At 36.8% G+C, this 24,106-nt stretch overlaps 1 protein-coding gene across 1 annotated transcript in view; it reads right to left on the reverse strand.

The window, feature by feature from the left end:
- Nucleotides 1-287: 287 nt before the first annotated feature.
- The window catches only part of CCDC186 (coiled-coil domain containing 186), a 41,854-nt gene continuing 18,035 nt past the window's right edge, over nucleotides 288-24,106 (reverse strand). The window contains exons 3-16 of the mRNA XM_081329236.1: nucleotides 21,478-21,604; nucleotides 20,256-20,384; nucleotides 19,794-20,006; nucleotides 18,097-18,216; nucleotides 17,525-17,629; nucleotides 16,446-16,544; nucleotides 16,189-16,275; nucleotides 13,964-14,106; nucleotides 12,280-12,535; nucleotides 11,267-11,456; nucleotides 11,087-11,167; nucleotides 6,279-6,489; nucleotides 3,830-4,049; nucleotides 288-1,598 (exon numbers count right to left, since the gene is read on the reverse strand). Coding sequence (XP_081185362.1) covers nucleotides 1,515-1,598; nucleotides 3,830-4,049; nucleotides 6,279-6,489; nucleotides 11,087-11,167; nucleotides 11,267-11,456; nucleotides 12,280-12,535; nucleotides 13,964-14,106; nucleotides 16,189-16,275; nucleotides 16,446-16,544; nucleotides 17,525-17,629; nucleotides 18,097-18,216; nucleotides 19,794-20,006; nucleotides 20,256-20,384; nucleotides 21,478-21,604 — 2,065 coding nt within the window. The 3' untranslated portion in view covers nucleotides 288-1,514. The remainder of the gene's footprint in view (nucleotides 1,599-3,829; nucleotides 4,050-6,278; nucleotides 6,490-11,086; nucleotides 11,168-11,266; nucleotides 11,457-12,279; nucleotides 12,536-13,963; nucleotides 14,107-16,188; nucleotides 16,276-16,445; nucleotides 16,545-17,524; nucleotides 17,630-18,096; nucleotides 18,217-19,793; nucleotides 20,007-20,255; nucleotides 20,385-21,477; nucleotides 21,605-24,106) is intronic.

A 24,106-nucleotide genomic window follows, 5' to 3' on the forward strand; every position in this document is an offset into this window, starting at 1 on the left:
TGCAATAGTTGCTTTCATCTCCAGTTTTAAACCATGATACTTTATACATTCTCCCATTATTTTCCCATTGCATCCCACTTGCAATCTTCTCCCAAGTGTGCCAGGATGAGCTGCCTTGGGTGCTACGCAAAACTGGGTAGATAGGCAGAATATAAATATAACCTTAAAAAGCCTTACAGAATAACCAGCCAGCATGGTCATTATGAATTCTGTAGTTGTTATTCCAACCAAAGCTATATAGATGACGATAAAGAACAATTGTCATTATTTGTACAATTAGACTAATATTATTAAATAGTTTATTTATTTATTTTTATATTAATCCCATTTATATCCCGCCCTTCTCCGAAGACTCAGGGCGGCTTACAATTTAAGCACAAACCAATGTGCTTAGCAATAGCCTTCATTCTATGTATATGCCTGCTTATTAGGGCTTTCGCCCCCCCCCAAGCGGCATTATTACAAAGTCAGCTTATTGCCCCCAACAATCTGGGTCCTCATTTTACCTACCTTGGAAGGATGGAAGGCTGAGTCAACCTTGAGCCTGGTGGGATGCGAACCTGCACTAATTGCAGGCAGCTGGTGTTACTTAAGGAGGCATTAGCCCACTGCTCCACCAAGGCTATGGAGGTGATCTCAGTATGTTCAGCATCTGGGTATATCCCCTTTTCTTTCCTATCAATATGGGATGTTATCAGCCACTTGCACAGATATATGTAACATCACTTGTGCTTATGTGCAGTAATTACAATGCCTATTATTTCCATTTCAATGAACACAGTCCATCTGCAAGATGTGAAGGCTTTACGATTCTATATTTTATTTTCCCATATATACAAAATCAGTTTTAACCTCTTGTGTCTATACGCTGCAGAGTTTTCCAAAGTTCTTTTTTTAAAAAGGTGATTTTTTAAAAAAACAAAAAAGACACTATTCACATCTGAGGACTCCAGGGATTTTAAAAAATGTTTTTGGTCAAGTTGCTAAAATACCTGACATTATTTTTCAACTGTATATTGAATGTGTACTATGAAGCCCTTTCCCAATGCATGTTATAAATAACAAATCTAAATATATCCAAGAACGAATGTATCTTTGAAGAAAAAATGTACGCCTTAGAAGGCACTGGGGGTTAATATACATGCAACAGCCACCCTTTTTTCTCGTCTACCTTCTGCAAAAAAAACCCATCAACAACAAATGCACCAGTCTTATACAGCAGTCCATTTTTAAAAGATGCTTCTTTAATTGCACAAGGCAGAGTGGTTGCATTCTCTCCAACAGAAAAAGCTGTAAGTGTTGATATGACTAATTTCAGTGATGGATGGAAGTAGGTTCAGAAAAGTTCAAAGTCTCCATTTGTTTAAACAAACCAGACATTTGGATCTGGTCAAAGTTGTTCCCAATCAACTTTGTTTTGTTAAAACTTTGTTGGACTGACAACACATAGCTGGCCATCCAATTTTATATAATCATCAAAATTGGAACATCTACTTTTCTGATCTTGGCCTCAGTTATGTCTGTGTAAGCCTCTGTTCTAATTCATGTTGCTGCTTAATTAACCGTTCTATTTCAGTTCCAAGAGTTTGCAGGTTTTCCTTTGAAGAAAAAAAGAGAGAAATTGTTAGCAGAACATCCAATATTTAAATTCATATAGAGCTACCTATACATTCAGAATTTATTCAAGCATATTATCTGAACTAGCACATATTCATAAGATACAACAAGATGCATTCACTTAGTCATGTATTTTTTAATCAATGCAAAACTGCCTTATTTTGGAAACTGCAAATTCAGCTACAGTACATTATTTATTTTTAAGATGAATTATTTTTTATTTTTATTTTAATCCCATTTATATCCCGCCCTTCTCCGAAGACTCAGGGCGGCTTACAATTTAAGCACAAACCAATGTGCTTAGCAATAGCCTTCATTCTATGTATATGCCTGCTTATTAGGGCTTTCGCCCCCCCCCCAAGCGGCATTATTACAAAGTCAGCTTATTGCCCCAAACAATCTGGGTCCTCATTTTACCTACCTCGGAAGGATGGAAGGCTGAGTCAACCTTGAGCCTGGTGGGATGCGAACCTGCACTAATTGCAGGCAGCTGGTGTTACTTAAGGAGGCATTAGCCCACTGCTCCACCAAGGCTCTTGGTTATATAATTACAGTTATATTTCAGCATTGCAAAAAAAATTGTGGAAATAATCTGAAATGTTCCACAAGCTTCACAGTAAGATTAAAGTGTTCAATCAAATTTGTTTAGTGTATAAAACTGAGTCACAATAGGACATTGTTATGGTTTTTTAAACAAAGCCTGTAAATATTCCAAGACTTTAAAGAAATCCAAATTCAACACCCAGTTAAATCACATTTGGATCTGGAACAGCCTGATCAAGAAAAAATAAAAGATGGATGAGAAATTTGTTCCATAATTCTGATTCAAGAATTCAATCTCTATTATTTAAACATTACTTTTAAAAAAAGATGTGCTCTCCTATTTAAATATTTTTTCATCATCACCAACAAAATAAAATCGTTCAGTCGCCTTAACAGTACCATAAAATATACTCTAAAAAGTAAATTTAAAATGGCAACTTCAAGCAAAAGAAAACCTGGTTAAAACTGATTTAATTTATTTGAGTTTTGCAGTCGAATCAAGGTTCTTACTTAATTCATATAAAGACTTATATGAAAAGGTTCAGCATCAATCGGAGAATACCTTTTCATATGTTGCTTTGGAATTAATGAGTGGGATTCTGATTTATATTTCAATTAGTTATAAACCAATTTCAATTATTTATAAAGTAAGAAATGTAATAGCTGGGGCCATGCATAACCTTTTAAGCTAAAGCACCCATCTCTTCAGTACTGACATTTATTTTTTTTATTATTACTCTTCTATATCACCACCTTGCCAAGGAGTCCCTAGAAGGCTTACAGTTATACAATTAAAATACCACATAAATCATTAAAATAATAAATAAGAACTGGGCTCTGAAAACTGTAAAAATATATCAAGAAATTTTCATTTTCGAGCCAGGCTTTGAAGTAGACATTTTGGCCTTAAATCTAGTCAGCCATGAGAAGATTCATTTAAGCACAGATTAGTCCTAAAAGGGATAGAGGTGATGAAATCCAATTTGTACTATACGAATGGGTGATTAAGGAATTAGCCCAGTTTCGTCCTTGCTTTCTTTATGCTTTTTAAAACTTTCTCTTAGTTCTAACAGGAGTAAAATTGCCCAAGCTTGCTGACATTGCTATGACATTACATGTGGACAGAGAAGTTTTTGGCCAGTGGTTCAAGCGCAGTATTGCCTTAAAATACCTGTTACCAGCAGGAATAATGGGCAAATTACAAATGCAGCATTTTTCACATTTACAGTTAAAGTCTCCACAAAAGAAATTCTCTTTATCAGATAGAGTCCTTATGTTCCTGAAGGCAAATTCCTACACACACACCCCCCCAAATACACATCTGGGATTAATGATGACTGATTCTTTTGTTAAAACATCTAGTACAATAATTTAATTATATATTTTATTTTTCTTAAAACAAGACTATACCCAAATTTAAAAACACTCCCCTAACTGTTCTGAAAACTACTCCCCAGTGTGTTTAGAGTAGAAAGCCTAATTCTAATCAGATTTCTTTTACTGTAGCTTTAGTCCTTTTTTCTTAATGGAAATTGCCGTTCAAATGCACAGTTCGTTTTGCTGCTCAGTTGCTACAGTATTCTTCACTACTCTGCAATTTTTAAAGCTACTCTGAAATGGTGTACAATATTTTATAAAATGTATTGTGGGGTGTTATTTTAATAATCACCTTTAGGGTAATATTTTTCAATAAGGTGTCCTCCAGGACTGCCTGAAGTTTCCTGTTTATCTCCAGAGAGAGTTCCAATGTAAGTCCACTGTCTGCCGGGTGTGATGTATAGAGAGAGGCCATGATTCCACCGCGCCGACTTAAATGTACTTTATTGAAATCTGATGCTTCAGATGAAAGTGTGCCAGCTTCTTCCCGCAAAATGTAACTCTGGATTATTCTGCAAAAAAACCAAAACTAAGTAGAATAATAATAATAAATAATAATAATAATAATAATAATAATAATAATAATAATAATAATAATAATAATAATAATAATAATAATAATAATAATAATAATAATAATAATAATAATTTTATTTATATACCGCCCTTCTCCCGAAGGACTCAGGGCGGTGAACAGGGCAGATATATAAAAATACAAAAATACAAAAGTTAAAAAAAGAATTAAACATGTGCCCAGCTAAAAACAATAAATACATATAATAAAATGAGAATAAAAAACCCAAACCATCCCCCATCAGGCCAGGCCGGCTTGTTCAAATAAGAATGTCTTCAGATCACGACGGAAGGCGCGAAGATCGGGCGCCATCCGGAGTTCAACCGGCAACCGATTCCATAGCTCCGGGGCGCCCACAGAGAACGACCTCCCCCTGGGGGCCACCAATCGACATTCTCTGATCGGTGGCACCCTGAGGAGGCCCTCTCTGTGGGAGCGCACAGGGCGGAGGGAAGTTGATGCCGGCAGCAGGTGCTCCCTAAGGTACTAAGTAAGTGTCATAGTAAAATTTGGCCTGACTGGGTCTAGTGGGAAGGTTTCATTTGCATCAGTCTTAAGAAAATCCATTTATTAACACTTGACCCAGAGCGTGACTCTCGAAAATGTAAAGAATGGGGAGTCCTGTATTGTAATTCTGGAAGAATGGGTCAGGCTGCTATTTATCTCTGTGCATCCACTACTGATTAAAGACAAGGAGCTGCTCCTCTGGAACTCCATATACATGCTTATGGAATTGCAATTCTCTATCCTAAATGAGAAAAAAGGGATATGTTTAAAAGGACACAGTGGCATACTTCGTGATGTATGGCTTACAAACCACACAGAATGGGTTCACAGATAAGTGCGAAGTCAAATCAAAGGAAACTACAGCTAAGGTGGCTCAGGGCAATGCAAGAACCTAGTCACTGAACCTTACAGTAAAGTTCTGCACCACATGGAGATAACTTTTCGGCAGGCTGCACAATCCAATATGCCAAATGATTAACAGAAAGCTTTCTATAGGATATATGTTAAAGTGTAATATGTGAACTGCCATAATATCATTCATTTCCCTTTTGTTTGTACAGCATTGTTGTATATTCAAATTACCCCTGCTCAATTATTTCTTGGGTCATTTCTTCTTTCTGAACTTGGACTAGACCATCCTTATGCAATTGCAGAAGATCTGCAATTCTCTGGATCTTCACGCGTGATATACAGTAGATGCAAATTCCAATAACTAAAAAAGGGTTTTATGTATATCATAGCTAGTCAATGGCCTGAAAAGAACTCCTTTTTATGCGAAACTCTGAAAAAATGGTATCTTTTCCATCAAAAATGTATAAAAATAAGGAATAAGTTCATGCATCAGTTACACTCCCAGGGATACCATTTATGTTCAAAACAGGTTTGTAAAATGTCTCATGTGATCAAATCTACCAAAAAATCATTTAGTTGCTCCAGATAGCAAGAGCTAGTTCACTGTTCTATTTGCAAATGACAAAATATCACCATGGAGCTAATTTTGTAAATTCTTAGAAACTTTACCACACTGGATATTGTTTTAAGGATCAGATCTTTGTACCATATAGGTTTCAATCAGCAGTTACAAAGCTGGAGAACCATAATTATATATTCTGCCAGGGTATACATTAAACATTTCATTGCAGTTATGTGCAACCACACAATTACTTCAGAGTATTGAATGGCAGCAGTTAACACAAATATTTTTATACAAACTTGAAGAGTTTCATCTCTAAAATAAGCCAGTGAAAGAACAGTGCAGGAATAAATTTAAGCTAACGACTTTCTAGCAAGTAATTACTTTTGATTCAGTTTATTGTGGACTATTTTCAGAATCAACTACTCACCTTTTCATAATAGCACTGACTATGTTTTATACATCAAAACATAAATATTATATTTCTACAGGGTAGTCATCATTGCTATCTTCATTTAATTTCAGTGCAAGTTCTGTTGTATTACTTTTTACTGAATTCGTATATAAAGTTGAGAAATGGAAATTTCCCCTTTTATAGAATACAGGTCTTTATAAATAGTGAAATACCTGGGCTATTTGGAAAAGGCTACCACTACTTGAACTTTTACTTTACAAATGTGACATGGGCAATTCTACACTTTTACTATGTGTTTTTTTTTATTTTCCTAGCTAATGAGAGGTACATACTTAGTTTTTTTCCGGATTTCTTCCACTAGTTGTTTGATATGATCCTCCATGAACTCCATCTTCTCGTTTTTTCGAGCATGTGCTTTCTGCAGTCTTACTATCCGCTCAATCAAGATAGTTTTGTCCACTTCAGGAAAATGATCGACAACTACTGAAGAGCCAGTGTTTTCTGGTGACCGATCTTCATTGCTGCTCCGAGCATTAAGAGACCCTGCCAAACCAAGTGCATCTTAATTGGATTGTCCAGTTCTAAGAAAAATCTATTTCCTTCCCCCATCCCTTTGATTGTTTCTCCCAAGTAACTTCAGAATTAGGTCCTGGAAAAGTTTTGCCTCTGTTCAGAAACTAATTACATTCATGAAAGTCACATTTCTTTAAATGGAATTAATTTTTGGTAAGAAAAACAAAAGAGTTGGAAAGTGGCAGCCACAAACACTTTGAACTTTGTGATGAATGTTTGATAATGTTAAGGTCACATAGATTCTTGGAAAGTTCTACACCAAGAACTAATATATTATCTTCAGCTTAAAGTACTTATAGAAATAATAAATTTTAAAGCAACAGAATCAACAGGTAATGTATAAATTCAGTCTTTGCTTTTCAGACAGCAGTTTTAAATCACCAAAATCTTATTCAGAGGCATCTCTAAAGATTAAAAAAACAATTAGAGATGGTAGGTCAAAATCTTCAAGGATTACTTAGGTATTCCACCATAGAACTACATTGCAGTTCATGCAGAATTCACAAACCAAGCCATTTTTCAAAGACCTTCCTGACTCCATTTGTTCTGTTTGTGTGTTCATTTCGGAATAAAGAACATACGGATCTCATTTTTTTGTGGGACTCTTAGGCAGAACAACAGAAAGAAACAAAAGAAATTAAATGTCAGCAAAATAAAAAGAAAAGATTCCAGAAACTGCTTGGGTATGAAATTGCCTAAACATAAATGAAGATGGTATTCTTAAAGGACTGAAAATATAGCAGAGTCAGTTTGTGCTATCCTTAAAATATCAGCAATGCTGTATCAGCAATTGCATATAAAGTAATAGGTGACCTCAGGAAAGAAAGAACAGGGAAGCTGGCACAACACAGCTTTTGTTAGCTGAAAATTAGCTACACTTCCCCTTCATGGATTACTGCCTTGTCGTGGCGAAGGGGCTTGCGTAATTCAATGAAGCTATGAGCTATGCCGTGCAGGGCCACCCAAGACGGACAGGTCATAGCAGAGAGTTCTGACAAAACGTGATCCACTGGAGAAGGAAATGGCAACCCACTCCAGTATCTTTGCCATGAAAACCCTATGGACAGTACCAAAAGGCAAAATGATATGACGCTGGAAGATGAGCCCCTCAGGTCGGAAGGCGTCCAATATGCTACTGGGGAAGAGCAGAGGGCTAGTACTAGTAGCGCCAGAAAGAATGAAGCGACTGGGCCAAAGCTGAAAGGACGCTCAGCTGTGAATGTATCTGGTGGTGAAAGGAAAGTCCGATGCTGTAAAGATTTTTTCTCCATAGGAACCTGGAATGTAAGATCCATGAATCAAGGCAAGCTGGACGTGGTCAAACAAGAGATGACAAGACTGAACATCGACATCTTAGGTATCAGCGAACTAAAATGGACAGGAATGGGTGAATTTAATTCAGATGACCATCAGGTATACTACTGCGGACAAGAATCCCTCAGAAGAAATGGAGTAGCCTTCATAGTCAATAAAAGAGTAGGAAAAGCAATACTGGGATACAATCCTCAAAATGACAGAATGATCTCAGTTCGAATCCAAGGCAAACCATTCAATATCATAGTAGTCCAAGTCTATGCCCCAACCACCGGTGCTGAAGAGGATGAAATTGACCGGTTCTATGAAGCCCTACAGCACCTTATAGAACTAACACCAAAAAATGATGTCCTTATCATCATGGGGGATTGGAATGCTAAAGTAGGAAGCCAAAAGATAACCGGAATAACAGGCAAGTTTGGCCTTGGAGTACAAAATGAAGCAGGGCACAGGCTGATAGAATTTTGTCAAGAGAATACGATGGTCATAGCAAACACCCTTTTCCAACAACCCAAGAGACGGCTCTACACATGGACATCACCAGACGGTCAACACAGAAATCAGATTGACTATGTACTCTGCAGCCAAAGATGGAGAAGCTCTATACAGTCAATAAAAACAAGACCAGGAGCTGACTGTGGCTCAGACCATGAGCTTCTTGTTGCAAAGTTTAGGCTTAAACTGAAGAAAGTAGGGAAAAGCACTAGGCCAGTCAGGTATGAATTAAATCATATCCCTGTTGAATATACAGTAGAGGTGACAAATAGATTTAAGGAATTAGATCTGATAGACAGAGTGCCTGAAGAACTATGGACAGAGGTTCGCAACATTGTACAAGAGGTAGCAACCAAAACCATCCCAAAGAAAAAGAAATGCAAGAAAGCAAAATGGCTGTCTGAGGAAGCTTTGCAAATAGCTGAGGAAAGGAGGGAAGCAAAAGGCAAGGGAGAAAAAGAAAGATACGCCCAATTGAATGCAGAATTCCAGAGAATAGCTAGAAGAGATAAGAATGACTTCTTAAATGAACAGTGCAAAGAAATAGAAGAAAACAATAGAATAGGGAGGACCAGAGATCTTTTCAAGAAAATTGGAGAGATGAAGGGAACGTTCAATGCAAAAATGGGCATGATAAAGGACCAAAATGGCAGGGACCTAACAGAGGCAGAAGAGATTAAGAAGAGATGGCAAAATTACACAGAAGAACTATACAAGAATGAGCTTAACGTCCCTGATAATCACAATGAGGTGGTCACTGACCTCGAGCCAGACATCCTAGAATGTGAAGTGAAGTGGGCCTTAGAAAAGCTGAGCAACAACAAAGCTAGTGGAGGTGACAGTATTCCAGCTGAGCTATTCAAAATCTTAAAAGACGATGCAGTAAAAGTGCTACACTCAATTTGCCAGCAAATTTGGAAAACTCAACAGTGGCCACAGGATTGGAAAAGATCAGTTTACATTCCAATTCCAAAGAAAGGCAGTGCCAAAGAATGTTCAAACTATCGCACCATTGCACTCATTTCTCATGCTAGTAAAGTTATGCTTAAAATCCTACAAGCTAGACTCCAGCAGTATGTGGATCGAGAACTACCAGAAGTACAGGCAGGATTTCGAAGAGGCAGAGGAACTAGAGATCAAATTGCCAACATACGCTGGATCATGGAAAAAGCTAGAGAGTTCCAGAAAAACATCTACTTCTGCTTCATTGACTATGCTAAAGCCTTTGATTGTGTGGATCATAACAAACTGTGGCAAGTTCTTAAAGAGATGGGAGTACCAGAACATCTTATTTGTCTCTTGAGAAACCTATATGCGGGCCAAGAAGCAACAGTGAGAACTGGACACGGAACCACTGATTGGTTCCAAATTGGGAAAGGAGTCCGGCAAGGCTGTATACTGTCGCCTTGCCTATTTAACTTATATGCAGAGCACATCATGAGAAAGGCAGGGCTAGATGAATCAAAAGTTGGAATTAAGATTGCTGGAAGAAATATCAACAACCTAAGATATGCAGATGATACCACTCTAATGGCAGAAAGTGAAGAGGAACTGAAGAGTCTCTTGTTGCGAGTGAAGAAGGAGAGTGCAAAAGTTGGGTTGAAACTAAACATTAAGAAAACTAAGATCATGGCATCCGGCCCTCTTAATTCCTGGCAAATAGATGGGGAAGAAATGGAGGTAGTGACAGATTTTATTTTCCTGGGCTCCAAGATCACTGCAGATGGGGACTGTAGTCAAGAAATTAAAAGACGCTTGCTCCTAGGGAGGAAAGCCATGGCAAATCTAGACAGCACACTAAAAAGCAGAGACATCACCCTGTCAACAAAAGTGCGTATAGTCAAGGCTATGGTCTTCCCAGTTGCAATGTATGGCAGTGAAAGTTGGACCATAAGAAAGGCTGAGCGCAAAAGAATTGAGGCCTTTGAACTCTGGTGCTGGAGAAGACTCCTGCGAGTCCCTTGGACTGCAAGGCGATCAAACCGGTCAGTCCTAGAGGAGATCAACCCTGACTGCTCTTTAGAAGGCCAGATCCTGAAGCTAAAACTCAAATACTTTGGCCACCTAATGAGGAGGAAGGACTCACTGGAGAAGAGCCTAATGCTGGGAAAGATTGAGGGCAATAGAAGAAGGGGACGACAGAGAATGAGGTGGCTGGATGGAGTCACTGAAGCAGTAGGCGTGAGCTTAACTGGACTCCAGAAGATGGTAGAGGACAGGAAGGCCTGGAGGAACATTGTCCATAGGGTCGCGATGGGTCGGACACGACTTCGCAACTAACAACAACAACAACAACAAGCTACACTTGGAAAATTAATCACAACAATATATAAGTGAGTCAAGTATAGAAAATTGTACCAACTTCGTATGAACTTCATACATATTATATACACAAGCAATTTTGAAATGATTTGCACTTATTACTTTCATCTTGAAAAATGTATAGGCATTTGTAAATACATTCTTATAGCTACATGGTACACAATTTTTGTAAGTTTATCCCCTCAGATGTTAACGTGAAATTGTTCTGGGCCTGGAAGACCACAGAAGCACTATGCTTTTAGAGAAAAACCAAAAGAGTCATTATTTATTTTGGCTAATTTGGATTGAGCCTTATAAGAAAATTCAACATGTACATATTCAAGTCCGACATAATCTGTAGGAAATTTTTAGCAACTGCTGGGGAAGAATGTATTCTCATGTAGCGTGTGTTATTAGCATCGCTTTGTTTCTTCACAAACTCAGCAAAATAACTCACCGGATGAGCTGGAACGACTCCCCATGCTGCTGATTTCTTTATCACAATTGCCATTTTCAAGGTTATCCAATTTTCTTCGTGCTAATGAAACAAAACATATAAGATCTTTGATGCAAAGCTGATGTTTTAATGCCTAGGTCACATACACACCACAGAAGCCAATGTGTGAGAAATGTTAACCTTGCTGAAGCTGCTTGGTGAGGTCTTTAAGGTTTGCAGCATGCTTTCGCTTCTGCGTCACGAGTTCATCTTTTAATTCGTCTGCCTTGGTGTTCAAAGCTGCAAATGATTTCTGTTGAGATGCCAGTTCCATCTCCAGCATCTGGACCTTATTTCCGTGGAGCTCTTCTTCCTTCTTCAACTTATTCGCCTGGAAAAATGACATTTAATCAGCATTTCCTTTCCACAGTATTTCATATAATTTAAAATACTGTTTTTTGTTTTGTTTTGTTTTAAAATAAAAGAGCTTCAAGAACAACCTGCTATGTTTTGGTCTGCTGAATGATTTGTCTGGTTCATTCTATTCAATTTGTTTCAGGCCAATAGATTGTTCCTTGGGGCTTTTTTTTAGCAACATGGATTTATCATGGAAACCAGAAAATAAGCACAATTGCTATGTAGAAATTTAACCTTTATAGGGTTAAATACAACAGAAAACATTAAAACTAAATTAAGCAACGCAACAGAATAAAATAAAGCTCTTTTAAACCAATGTTGGTCAAAATCAACACTACACTACATAGTATAAAAATATATTTGCTACTTGCTTGAGGTCATGTAAAGGGATAATCTCCCACGGGAAGAGATTCAAACCAAGGGCTTCCCTGTCCTACCATATGCAAGTCATAAAGGATATCCTAAACCCTACAAGCAAGAGTTGCATTTTGCAGGACAGCTATTTATTCTCCATTGGCAGTTCACAGTTCCCTACATGCACAAAGGAATTAAAGTTTATTGTTATATTATTGCTTTACGTGAACAAACGGAAATGAAATGCAAGCAAGACATGACTCCTATTGATAAGGAGAAAACTGAACTCTAGGATTAATGTGAAAACCATTTAAAATGGAACAAATTTGCCTAGGAGAAACCAAATGCAATTTTGGGAGAGCTCCTTGACCCACAGCAATCACAGGATTGCAGGTAGTGGTAATGGCGGAACAGTGAAATATTTCACTAGTACTTTGATTTACCAGTTCATCTCTTGCTTGATTAACAAGTTCCAGCTGATTCCGAGATTCTCTTTCCATGAAGGTTAGCTTATCAAGCTGCAACTGTAAGGAGTTGGTTTCTGACTGGAGTTGGGCATTCTTCGTGGTTAGCTTTTCAGTGAACATCAGCAGCTCAGATTCTCTTTTCCGGCTGCCATCTATGTCCTTCTGGAAGTCACTAAGCAGCGTGTTCAGACTGTCCACTTCTTCCTTCCAAGAGTTCATTTCTTGTTCATCTCTAAATCAAATGTATATTTTAAAGAGTAAAATGTGGAGAGTAAACCAAGCAAGCAAAGATCTCTTTCTGGTTTAGCTCAACTGGGCAAATACAAAATGTACAGCTGAAAACAAGTCACCAATACCTGCAGAGTACCTGCAGCCTGACATTCCTTCGTACTCTTATCCCACCCTAATTTCTTTTGGCTACACAGACAATAAAAACAAAAAAAAATGTTTCAAGCAATAGTAGACCAAATCTTGGTATGTGAAGGCCTGCTCCAAATATAAGGTATTTATTACCTACTTAAGGAAGTGGTTATAGAAAATTAGAACATGAGGTGATTCATAGCAATTAGTTTTAACTTCTAAAGCAAAGTGTGTTTAATGATAGGAGTCACTTCTAATATGAAGCAGTTACACCCCAGCTTCAAACTGCAAGCACTCCAACAATATATTGTGTGGAAATGGGTTTCAGGGTTAATTGGCAAGAAATACTTATATTACATATTGCAAATCCAAAAGGAAATTAATGACACTGAAACATTCCAGATAATTATAAAACCTGTGAGTTATATGGTAGTTCTCCAATTACACAATAGTTTCCTTTATTTAATATGTTATGAAATACACAGAAAAGTTATGGTAAATTATCAATTTTATTAAAATACATACTATAAGATAGAATAAAATTTATCTTTGCAAATGTTACTCAAAAGATCTCTTCTCATTTTAACTTTTTAAGAATGATTCATTATAAACTGATATACACACACACAAAACGAGAATGCTTATTATTTCAAAAATGAGATCATATCATTTCAAATAGCTGAACCAGCCAGAGTTCTTAGCCATAAAGGCATATGTGTTTATAGAAATATAATAACAAAATCCTAAATAATTAAAGATATATAAAAATATAAATCATTTTATATTTAGTATTAGCCTAACTGTAACATTTTTCTTCCTTTTGAAATAACCATCACAAGAATTTAAACACAAACCTACACTGCATTGCAACAAACCTTTAGAAATATTAAACAATATTAATATTATAATATTATAAACAATAATAAAATATTAAACAATAGCATTCTGACTTTGAGTTTGAGTTTGGTTTGAGTTCAAAACAATTCTTTCATACTCAAAACATAAATTGCTTCCAATATCAAGCAAGCATTTTGAGAATGGTTGAATCAGACCATTTTAAACATGAAAAGGGTACTCAAAATTTGAAATTTCTGGAGCACCAGTATTAAACAGCAACAAAGTATTGCTTGGTATTTGTGATGTACATAATTAAGTTAATTTTATTTTTAAAAACCACTGTTTAAATTATATGGAGATTATTTTGTTGCACCAAACAGAAAGTTTCAAATAGAATGCTCCACATATAAAATTATTCCATTGTTTAAAATAAAACAAAGAATTACAATTTTAACTTTTATACCTTTGATGTTGTTCCTGCAGCTGGTCTACAGTTTTCACTTTCTCTAGCAAATTATGAATCTCAGCCTTCTGTCGATTAATAAGTTCTCTGTATTTTGATAATTCATCTTCTGTTCTCAACCGTTCATCTTCTAAACACTTGACCTAATAAACAAAGGCAATTCATAAATTTAAATAGCATTTTATATAATATGTTTCATTAGTTTTTCAGGGCATTAAAATATCTTGTTAGAACAGGCATGCTAGATAATATTCAGCCTACTTTCTCTTTCAGAATCATTTGCTGCTTTCTCTTCCAAGAGATCCCAGAACTATTTTCAAAATTTTCACTTTCATCTCACACAATAAGTTACCTTAATAAATCTCAATTTGTCAAAAGAAGCCAAATGTGAATTGTCAATTATAAGGTCCCTTCTTTTAATTATCTACTAATTATTATAACTATTATAACACAGACATAAATTACAATTAATCTAAATTAATTGCAGCTTTGAATCTTATTTTTACAAGAGAAAAAATGGACTGCTATATGAGACCTGATCATTCTAGAAATGAAAAAATGAATCGATTTGTTAGAGAAATGTAATCATTATGATGACACAGGAAAGAATTCATATGTAGGAAAATTTATCGTTTGCTATGACGTTTTTGTGTGGTTTTAGCCTCCAAATTGGAGAAAAGCCATTCATATTATTGGGTATTTTGAAGTATTTTGTATTTACCGGTACATCTTTACAGCATAAACATTTATTTAAAAATTTTCATTTTTAGAAAGGGTTACTGAGTCTTCCATCCTTACCTCCCCAGTCCTTGATTTTACAGAATTAACAAAATGAACAAAAATGAAGCGATGAAAGTTCAAATAGCAACAATTAAATCTAAATTAGCAGTTGGCAATTCTGTCAAGCTTTTGAACACTGAAATATTTCACAAAGCTATCCAACTTCTTTAAGGTTTGGAAGACTCTGCTGTTCAGGAGAATCACATTTTTTAACAGAAGAACAGGAAATGAAGGTTGCCACAATAGGTTTGGACTTCAGCAATAAATGATAATTACATATATGGAATGCATAAAATTAAATAGCTCATAAAACAGAATACCTTTTCAATAGCCTAGCGCAGGGGTCAGCAACCTGAAACAGTGAAAGAGCCACTCGGAACTGGTTCCCTCACAAAAGGAAAAACTGGGAGCCGCAAAAAATGTGTGTGCATGCACGTACATGTGCGCATGCGCAGAACAGGGTTTGACTGAAGAGTGGAGCCAAGGCGAGATATGCACCTACCCTGCATATTTGAATTGATTGGTTGAAATTTTTTAGTCCCACTTTTTTTGGGGGGGACTGCACATGGCAGAGGACTGGGAGCCGCATGTGGCTCCGGAGCCGCGGGTTGCAGACCTGTGGCCTAGCGTATCACATTTTGCACTATCCCTAACTTTGCTTATAATACTGACTTTGTAGGTGGACTTTGGCTCACATTTATGATAATCCTTGGATTTAAGCTCAAAAAAGCTAAGCATTGTCCTGAATTTATGGCTGTAGTGTAATTTCAGAAACAGCTTAATTTGCATAGAAAAATTAACTCTTCCACATGCGAACTCTAGAAGAAACCTTCTTCTTTTAGAGTTTCTAGTTTCATAAATGCTTTCAAGTCCTAATTTGCAGAAGCAAATACACTTAAAGGTTTAACTATTCAACCTTGCCTTGTGGGTTGCCTTTCAATTTGCTACTCTCCTAATTTTTATTTAATATCCAAATGATGATGCTGAGTTAGGTCATCTCTTGGCACACAGTTAAGTAACATCAATTCACTGAGGCCACTCAACAGTACATCTCTGCCCTGGGTTATCCAATTGATAGCATCACGGTTCCTTCAGAGTTATTTTAGGGCTCTTGACTCTGAAGCCTTCCCATTTATGACTCTGGATGGGGTTGCTCTCCCACAGATCATCTGCAATTTAGGTCACTAAAAACCTTGGCTACACTGAAGTGTTTTGCTTTTCATGATTATCTATCTATCTATCTATCTATCTATCTATCTATCTATCTATCTATCTATCTATCTATCTATCTATCTATCTATCAATCATAATAGAAGGCCACGATGCATAGATGTATAATTTCAAGAAATAAATAAATAAACCATATGTACACATTTTCTAGAAAAGTTAAAGAATCCTTGTCATCACCATCCTCCTTGCAGTTAAAGGGAATTCCCTTTTCTTACCTTTGTCCTTAACGTTCGCAATTCATCCATGCCTTCCTTAAATGTTCGCTTCACATCTTCAAGTTCTTTTATCTTGGCATGATGGACCTTTGGAAGGGGAAAAAAAATCCCAAGACATATCTCTGTTAATTTGGAAGAATGACTTTCAACTTTCTTCCTGCTAAATGTGATTTTTATCAGATCTCTTTTTCTCATAATCTAGCAGCAATATTTAATTTTCACAAAAAATAAAAACTGATGCAAGTAATACATTTTACCTCTAGGTGATCAGATCTCTCTTGCAAGTGTTTCTCCAGTTGTCCTTTGGTAAGTCGAAGTTTTAGGTCCAATTCATTGGATTTAATTTCTTCAGATTCCTAACAGCATTACAGTTTAAAATTGAAATAACACAGAAGATGAACTTATGAAGCAGACTTAAATGCCCTTTCCAGAACCCTATATCTATATAAATATTATCTCAACTATCTTGATGGTGTAATTTATACATTAAAATATATACCATTGAGACCTATTCATTGCACAATTTATTTATCTCTCTTTCATTTACAGTAAACCTAAAAGTTGTTTGCAAGTCAGCTTTGGAAACAAATAGCTGCTTTCCATACCAGCAAGAAATAGGCAAAGCTACAAAGTCCCTTTGTAACTTTCTGTAGTGAGACTGAAACACTCCCTCACATTCTAAACGTGGGACTTTGTGGAATGACTGAACTTGTTTTGCACATTGCACTGAAAGTGGGAAAATAGATGCAAATTCATGACAGATATCTTGATCTATTAAATGTAAAGCTGCCTTGAGCAATCAGTATTTCCAACAATAAATGAGCAAGTTTAGAGACAACATCAGATGTTAAATCAAGAACATGTGTTTATTCTCTGTGTGAAGATGTCTGCCCTCCTGGAAATGTTAGCATGACTTTCCTGTAAATTATATTAGCTCCTCTCAAGATCAGCTTGAATAACATTATTGATTAATACTGAATAATATTAAATCTAATAATACAAATAAAGATAAAGGGTTTTTTTAAAAGAATGCAATACTTTCTACAACTAACTACAGAAACCGGGCTTCTCTTAGGTGGTACATAAAATTGCCTATTTAAAGAAAATAATTTGATATTGAGAAAAGATGAACTAGTGATGCCACATGACATTGTTATAACTATCTGGCATAGTCTATATTAGATTATATATTAGATTAAAATAACATGATATTTTGTATCATCACATATAAACCGTGATATGTGTGTAACATAGGTCATTATTCCCTGTTTTGGACAGAAAATTACCTTTCTGTATTGCAAGAAAACATTTGTATGAAAGTAAAATTAGATCATACCTGATATGTTTTTATTATTTCTTGGCAATTCTTTCGTATCTGGTCAGCTTCCTCCTTGGCTTGAGTTAATTTTGTAGTTGCATCTTTAAGACGATCTTTGGTTTCCTAGAAAATGATTTAATAATTACTTATTAAGAACATTGGTAGATTAAAATCCTCACAAAAATGATAGCATTCTATTTCAATTCATGGTGCAACAGAGGGCCCAATGAGAAGCTCCCACATATGGTAAATCCAAAGCCATGCATGTAGAATCTTTTTTTATTTTCATTATTATCTATCTCCCTGTCCAGAATGTTTAAAGTGACAAAGATAAAAAAAATAACAATAAATGCATGGAAAAGATTACATTGGTTAAATTATCTTAGTTTCAAGTATCTATATCTTATTTTAAAAGGGCCAAGTAAAGACCTGAGACCCCTCCAAAAAGTTGTGTCTCCATTCAGTAACCTACAAATTAAATTTTTAAAATTTTAGTAAAAAATTAAATAAAGGATCTAGACAAGAAATTCCTAAACAAGCAAATGATTTTAAAACTCTTATAGGTCTCTTACAAAATTAGACATACTGACCTTGTGTAAATCCACTTCAGCCTTTAGTTTGTTTTGAGCCCATTTTACTTTGATCACATAAGAATTGACTTCTTCTTTTAATTTTTCTATATCTCGTGACATTCTGGTGGTTTCATTTTCCTTTATAAAGGATAATTTTAGAATACTGATGTTAATTGAGCCTATATGGACTAATAAAAAGTTTAATTTATCATTTTGCAAACAATAAATGTAATCATAATGGATTAAACAAAGCAGAGCATAAAATATCTAGATTTTCTTGATTTTTAAGAAATCTACCTGCCTACATCTGTTGGGCTAGTGACAATGTGACTGATATTGTAATGTTAATCAAAGAACTGTAGAATTGGAAGTGACTTACTTTAGCCAACTGCAGGAATGTCAATTAAAGCATTTTTGCAGATGACCATTTAGGCTTTGCTTGAACAGTCAATAAAAACAATTTTGTTACCTCTTTCAAAACTGATAATATTGTCAAAGCTACATGTTAGCATAAAATCTAATGATATCACATCTGAATGTATTAAAGCACTTGTTATTTTTTTCCCTCACCTTGATTTTAGCTATCTCTAGTGTGGTAACTCCTTTTTTTTCTATTTTAAGAAAAATAAATCTTACATTGAAAAAATATTGCAAAGGCAGAAGGGGGTCTTTATTTATGCAAATCAGCCTTTTGACCAATTAGGCTTTTCTTTCTGTTACGAAGCACAAACACTTTTAACCTCACATGTAAACATAATTTACCATAGATTGCACATAATTCAAATTTCACCATTTGGGGGCAGCAAATTCCTCACTATACTGAAAAATATGAAGTAAATCCTTTTTCAACTTATCACTTTACAATACCATAGAATTCCTTGTTTCTTTATTTTATAGTGAAATAGTTCTAATTCTGTAAAATATTAGTTACCTTAATAAAATCAAATGTTTATATGACATGACATATAAATAACAATAGGGTCTTCTTGCCACAAGTATTGTGCAGGGAACTAGACTTAGCTCCATCTTCCATAAATTAAGAAAAATTAAAATACTCAAGAAAGTAACACAGATAGAAATTCAGATTGGCGAATATTATTTATTTGCACAAATGAAGGTAAGCAATATAATATCATGAATGTCAGTATGCTTGAAAATTGTGGATATCTCTTTTTATAACTGGCTGGCAGGTTCCTGAATGAACTTTTCTGCTCTTTTACTGAGATTGTTTTAATGGCAGGCAGGCAGGTAGATAGGTAGTAGCTAGGTACTCTACGGCAAATAGGTAGGTAGGTGGGTGGGTGGGTAAGTAAGTACTCTAGATGGACAAGTAGTTAAAGAACAGCATCTTACAAGTTTAGGAAGGCTCGAATGGTGATAGCTGAATCCCATAGCTTTCTTTAAAAATATCCCCACGGCTTGAATTCTGGATAATCAATAGTTCTGTGGTGGACCCTATCAACCATAGGAATCAGTCCGTGTTTAGGCAAGGTCCTCCATTCATGGTAATTGTTTTCTTTAAGTGTCCCCCAAAGAATCCAAATCATCCCAGATATAGATAAAATAAATATGCGGAAACTTTTCTCCTCTGCTTCATTTTAATGTAAGTCCTTTCTGCACTACATGTGCATGGACCACTAAATGGTTATCATCATGCTTGCCTATTTTTGGTATTCAAGGTGACTAACAGAAGAATGTCAGTGCAAATAGCATACCTTGCTTTCGAATAGTTGGTGCAATCTTGCTTTTTCCTGGGAAAGCTGCCTGATTTTGTTAGTATGCTTTTCAATATCTTTGTTCGCGTCTCTCAGTTTTCTTTCAAGGATCTCCTTTTCCTTTCTGAGGTCCAATGACTCCTTTTCTCCTCTAACATACTTCATGACCATAGCTTCCTTTTCTTGGCGGGCTTCTTCACATTTCTTGTTTGCCTTGGAATACCAAATTTTACAAAGTTTACTTCAGACATGAGAGCAAATTTTTGTTTTCTTCTCCGAGGAAAGTAAAAAAAAAAATCAATTGAAGGACTACAAAATACATAGTTTCCTACAGAAAAATGAGAGGAACTTGCTTCTATTAACTTGGCTCCCAGTAAGGTTAGAATAGATAACATAAACATGTGACTGGAATAAAAAAAGCTTATATATTCTAAACTAGGAAATTATAAACTGATCAATCACCTGATCTGTACGAAAGGCCATCTCTTTGTGCAGTTGCTGTATAGCGTTTTTTGCAGCAGCATCCTGAGATACAAGTTTATCTTTAACTGTTTTAGCTTCTTTTTGGAGATCTTCTATTCTGACTTCCAGCTATGAAGTGAAAACAAATGTCAGTAGGTATATGTATATATAAATTACATAATATGTAAAACTTGAAGAAAAAACTTAAAAAATGGACACTTTAGAAGTCATAATTTCTGCGATTATATACCTTAGAAAAAAAATAAACATAAGAATAAGAACCCAACATACCAATATGTATGTGTTGTGATTCAGGGTCAGCCTGTGGGTTCAGCATTTGGGTCGGACGACTCAGAGGAGGAGGAGGGGGTGTTGGAGAGGTTGCTGAGGGGGTTGGAGAGCTTGCTGATGAGAGCCCTCAGTCAGGCCCCTCCCACCTGGTCACGATGCAGACCCAGCTGTGTGAGCCTGACAGCGTGGATGAAGATGACCCACAGCTGGCCCTGTTCAAGGACGCCCGATGCAGGAGGCAGTCAATCAGGAGTAAACAGAGGAAGGCAATGGGGCACCTCGGAAGGAGGCAGAGAGAAGCCACGCCCTGAACTGTATAAAAGGGGAATGCGTGGGAGGGCTGGTTTGCTGAAGGCAACCGTTTGAATAGTTCCTGTTTCATGGTTCGTGTTTGCTCTCTTTGCTCTGTTTATGTTTTTATGTTAATAAATTTGGCAGGCTTAGTTCCAGCCTCTTGCCTTCTTGTAAAAGGGGTTGTCCCTGCCTTATCTGCAGGGCTGGTAGCAGGCTGGTACAGAACAGTATGTAAAAATTCTGCAGTGATAACTTATTGAGTAATACATTATTTTTTAAAAAAAATAGTTTTGGAACAGTTTGAATATCCATTAGGATCTAGGCTGGAGTGAGTGGGTTCAGAAATTTCAGAACCACCAATTGGAAAGCAAAGAAAAATTAACAGGCGATATGGGAAGACAAAAATGAAGCATACAAATATCATTTGATGAATTGTCACTTCCTTTCCTTTCTGAAAACCCTGCTCTGCAACTGAAAAAAGAAATCACTACAATTTAGTCCACCAGAAAAAAAAATATTGGTCTTAGACTGTGGAAAGAATAATCTGAAACCTAATTTTCTGAATCAATTTAAGGCTATAAATAGAAATACTCATTTCCTGAGGGACACTAAACTTGGATCAGCATAAAACTCTTACCTGTCTAATTATATTTAAATGTTGCTTTTCAGTTTCTGTTCTCTTCTTCAGCTCATCTTTTAAGTTGTCCTTTTCTGAACAAATGTCCAAAATTAGTTCCTGATGCTTCTTGTTTTCTTTAATCAATCTATCCATTAAAACAATGAAAATAATTGATGAGGCAATGTAAACAGTTGTGAACACGGCCCTTTTGCCCTATTTGAAACTGCAACACAGACCAAGAGATTTATTTAAGATCTGTGGTGCACTTCCCCCAAAGCAATAAAACACAATGAAACTCCCACAAGTTGAAACGGCCTGATACAAGGCCTGGTAAATAAGACCTGGTCTCTACAAACAGAAACCATAGAGGCAACTGTAGCCTTCAAGGAAAAGCATTCTGGTTGGTTGCACGAATAGGCATTTTTTAAAATGAAGTTGCTGGGTATCTGTTTAATTGGAACATGCTGTATAGGTAATCCATTTCTCCTTCCTGGAGCTCTGGGTTACCACAATCACTTTTGGTAATCTGAATAGGGTTGTAACGAACTTTGCTGTAGGCAGTTGAGTACAATCTTACAATTACCATTATTTTCTCTTTTATGAGTATGTCTTAAGAAGGGTAGTATGTCACTGTTTCCTTCCTCTCTTGTGAATTCAATTCCATCCAAGAGAATTCTTAGAAGCTTGGCACTCTGACAAATTCACAATTAATAAGCATATAGAAATGAACTCCATTTATTTTTCAAAATTCAAAAGCAACAACAAAAGCTCAAAAGAAGGGCCAGACAGCCCCAGAGCACATCCTCATTAATCAACTCCCAAGTTAAGTAGGAACTAGCATCTAATCACCACAACAACAAGAAGACAATAGCTTGCTGCCAAACAAAGAAGAAAAAATGTCACAGATCCTGCCCAAACCCACACAGGGCTGATAGGACACCCTGTATCCCACTTTCCTATGTCAGAGTGCTGATGATGTTACCTAGTCAGATAACAAAACATCATGTAAGAAGAAAGCCACATTCAAAGAACATTAAGAACTCAGCTGCTTCCCTTGAATTGCTATCTTCACACCAAAGTTGCCTTTTAGTTTCAACCACTGTTAAGGAAACAAACCCAAAAAAATCCCCACTTCATACAAAATCTGTTATTGTAGATGAACGAGTATATGCAGGGTTCTTCAAATCTGAACAATGTGCCACAGCTGTTACAAATATGTTCTATCCATGCATTACCTAAGGTAAAGGTAAAGGTAAAGGTAAAGGTTCCCCCGCACATGCGTGCTAGTCGTTTCCAACTCTAGGGGCCGGTGCTCATCTCCGTTTCAAAGCTGAAGAGCCAGCGCTTGTCCGAGGACGTCTCCGTGGTCATGTGGCCGGCATGACTAGACGCCCAAGGTGCACGGAACGCTGTTACCTTCCCACTGGAGTGGTCCCTATTTTTCTACTTGCATTTTTTTTACGTGCTTTCGAACTGCTAGGTTGGCAGAAGCTGGGACGAGTAACAGGCGCTCACTCTGTTACGCGGCACTCAGGATTCGACCGGCTAAACTGCCGACCTTCTGATCGACAAGCTCAGCATCCTAACCCACTGAACCACTGCGTCCCTATATACTACTAAAAGTCCTGTGTATGTAACTTTCAAATGGGTGAAATGGTGCATCATAAGGCAACAAGTTTTGAATTTGGATTCAAAATGTGCTAACTTACAGAATGTTTCCAATACTCCAGTGGGATTGAAATTTGGCAAATTTATGGCCACTTCAGCACCATCGTGCTTTGGAATTACACTTTCCAGAAAACTGTAGGTTGTGTTGCACATAGGAAGATGGGAAGGGTATATCCTTGACCTTTTTCCAGCCCCCTGTGTCCAATCACAAAGCCCAATGGATGAGCTGCAGTTGGTTGCTTTGAAACCAAGGCTGAAACATGACCTCTCTTTAACAGCAGCGGGTACCAAAGGAAGGGCAAGGAAGTGACTTGGATGCTTGCTGGTGAGATAGGACTGGTTGAGGATGCCAGTGGCTAACAGATGAGTCCTCTTCCTCCTGGATGGAGGCGGCCCTGGGGGCATACCAGAAAAGGGCCTGGGGGTGTAGTTTTTTTCATGATCCACAGCTTCCTTTGTCCCTTCTCTGCCCAGCAAAGTGGCAGTTATCCAGGTCATCTCAGAAATGAGAACAGTGATTTCTTACTCTCTGCCAGTTTCCCAAAGGTAGTATCAATGGGGAAGCTGGTAGAAAGTCAAACATTGCTCAGACTCCTGCTGGTTTTTTGCCCACAAGTGGTCATTCTGTGTCTCTGTTTAAGTAAGGAAATATCTCTGAGAGGATCATCCAACAGAGCTTGGGTTGTCTAGTAAAACATCTAAATCAGGGCTTTTCACCCTTTTCACCCATTGTACCACTTTTAGGATATGGCAACATCTGAGTACCACCAGTCTAGCAAGGTGTCAAAAACTTGATGTCCAAAAAAAAAAGGAAAAAAGTGATGAAGTACAGGTAGTCCTCGACTTACAACAGTTCGCATAGTGACTGTTCGAAGTTACAATGGCACTGGAAAAAGTGCCCCCCAAGCCACAGCCGAGCAAGACACCAGCCTGCCTATCCAGCGGCGCTCTTCCTCCTGTCTGAGGTTTTCATTGTTGT

This window comes from Vipera berus, assembly GCF_964194415.1.
Source record: "Vipera berus genome assembly, chromosome: 5".
Taxonomy (NCBI): domain Eukaryota; kingdom Metazoa; phylum Chordata; class Lepidosauria; order Squamata; family Viperidae; genus Vipera; species Vipera berus.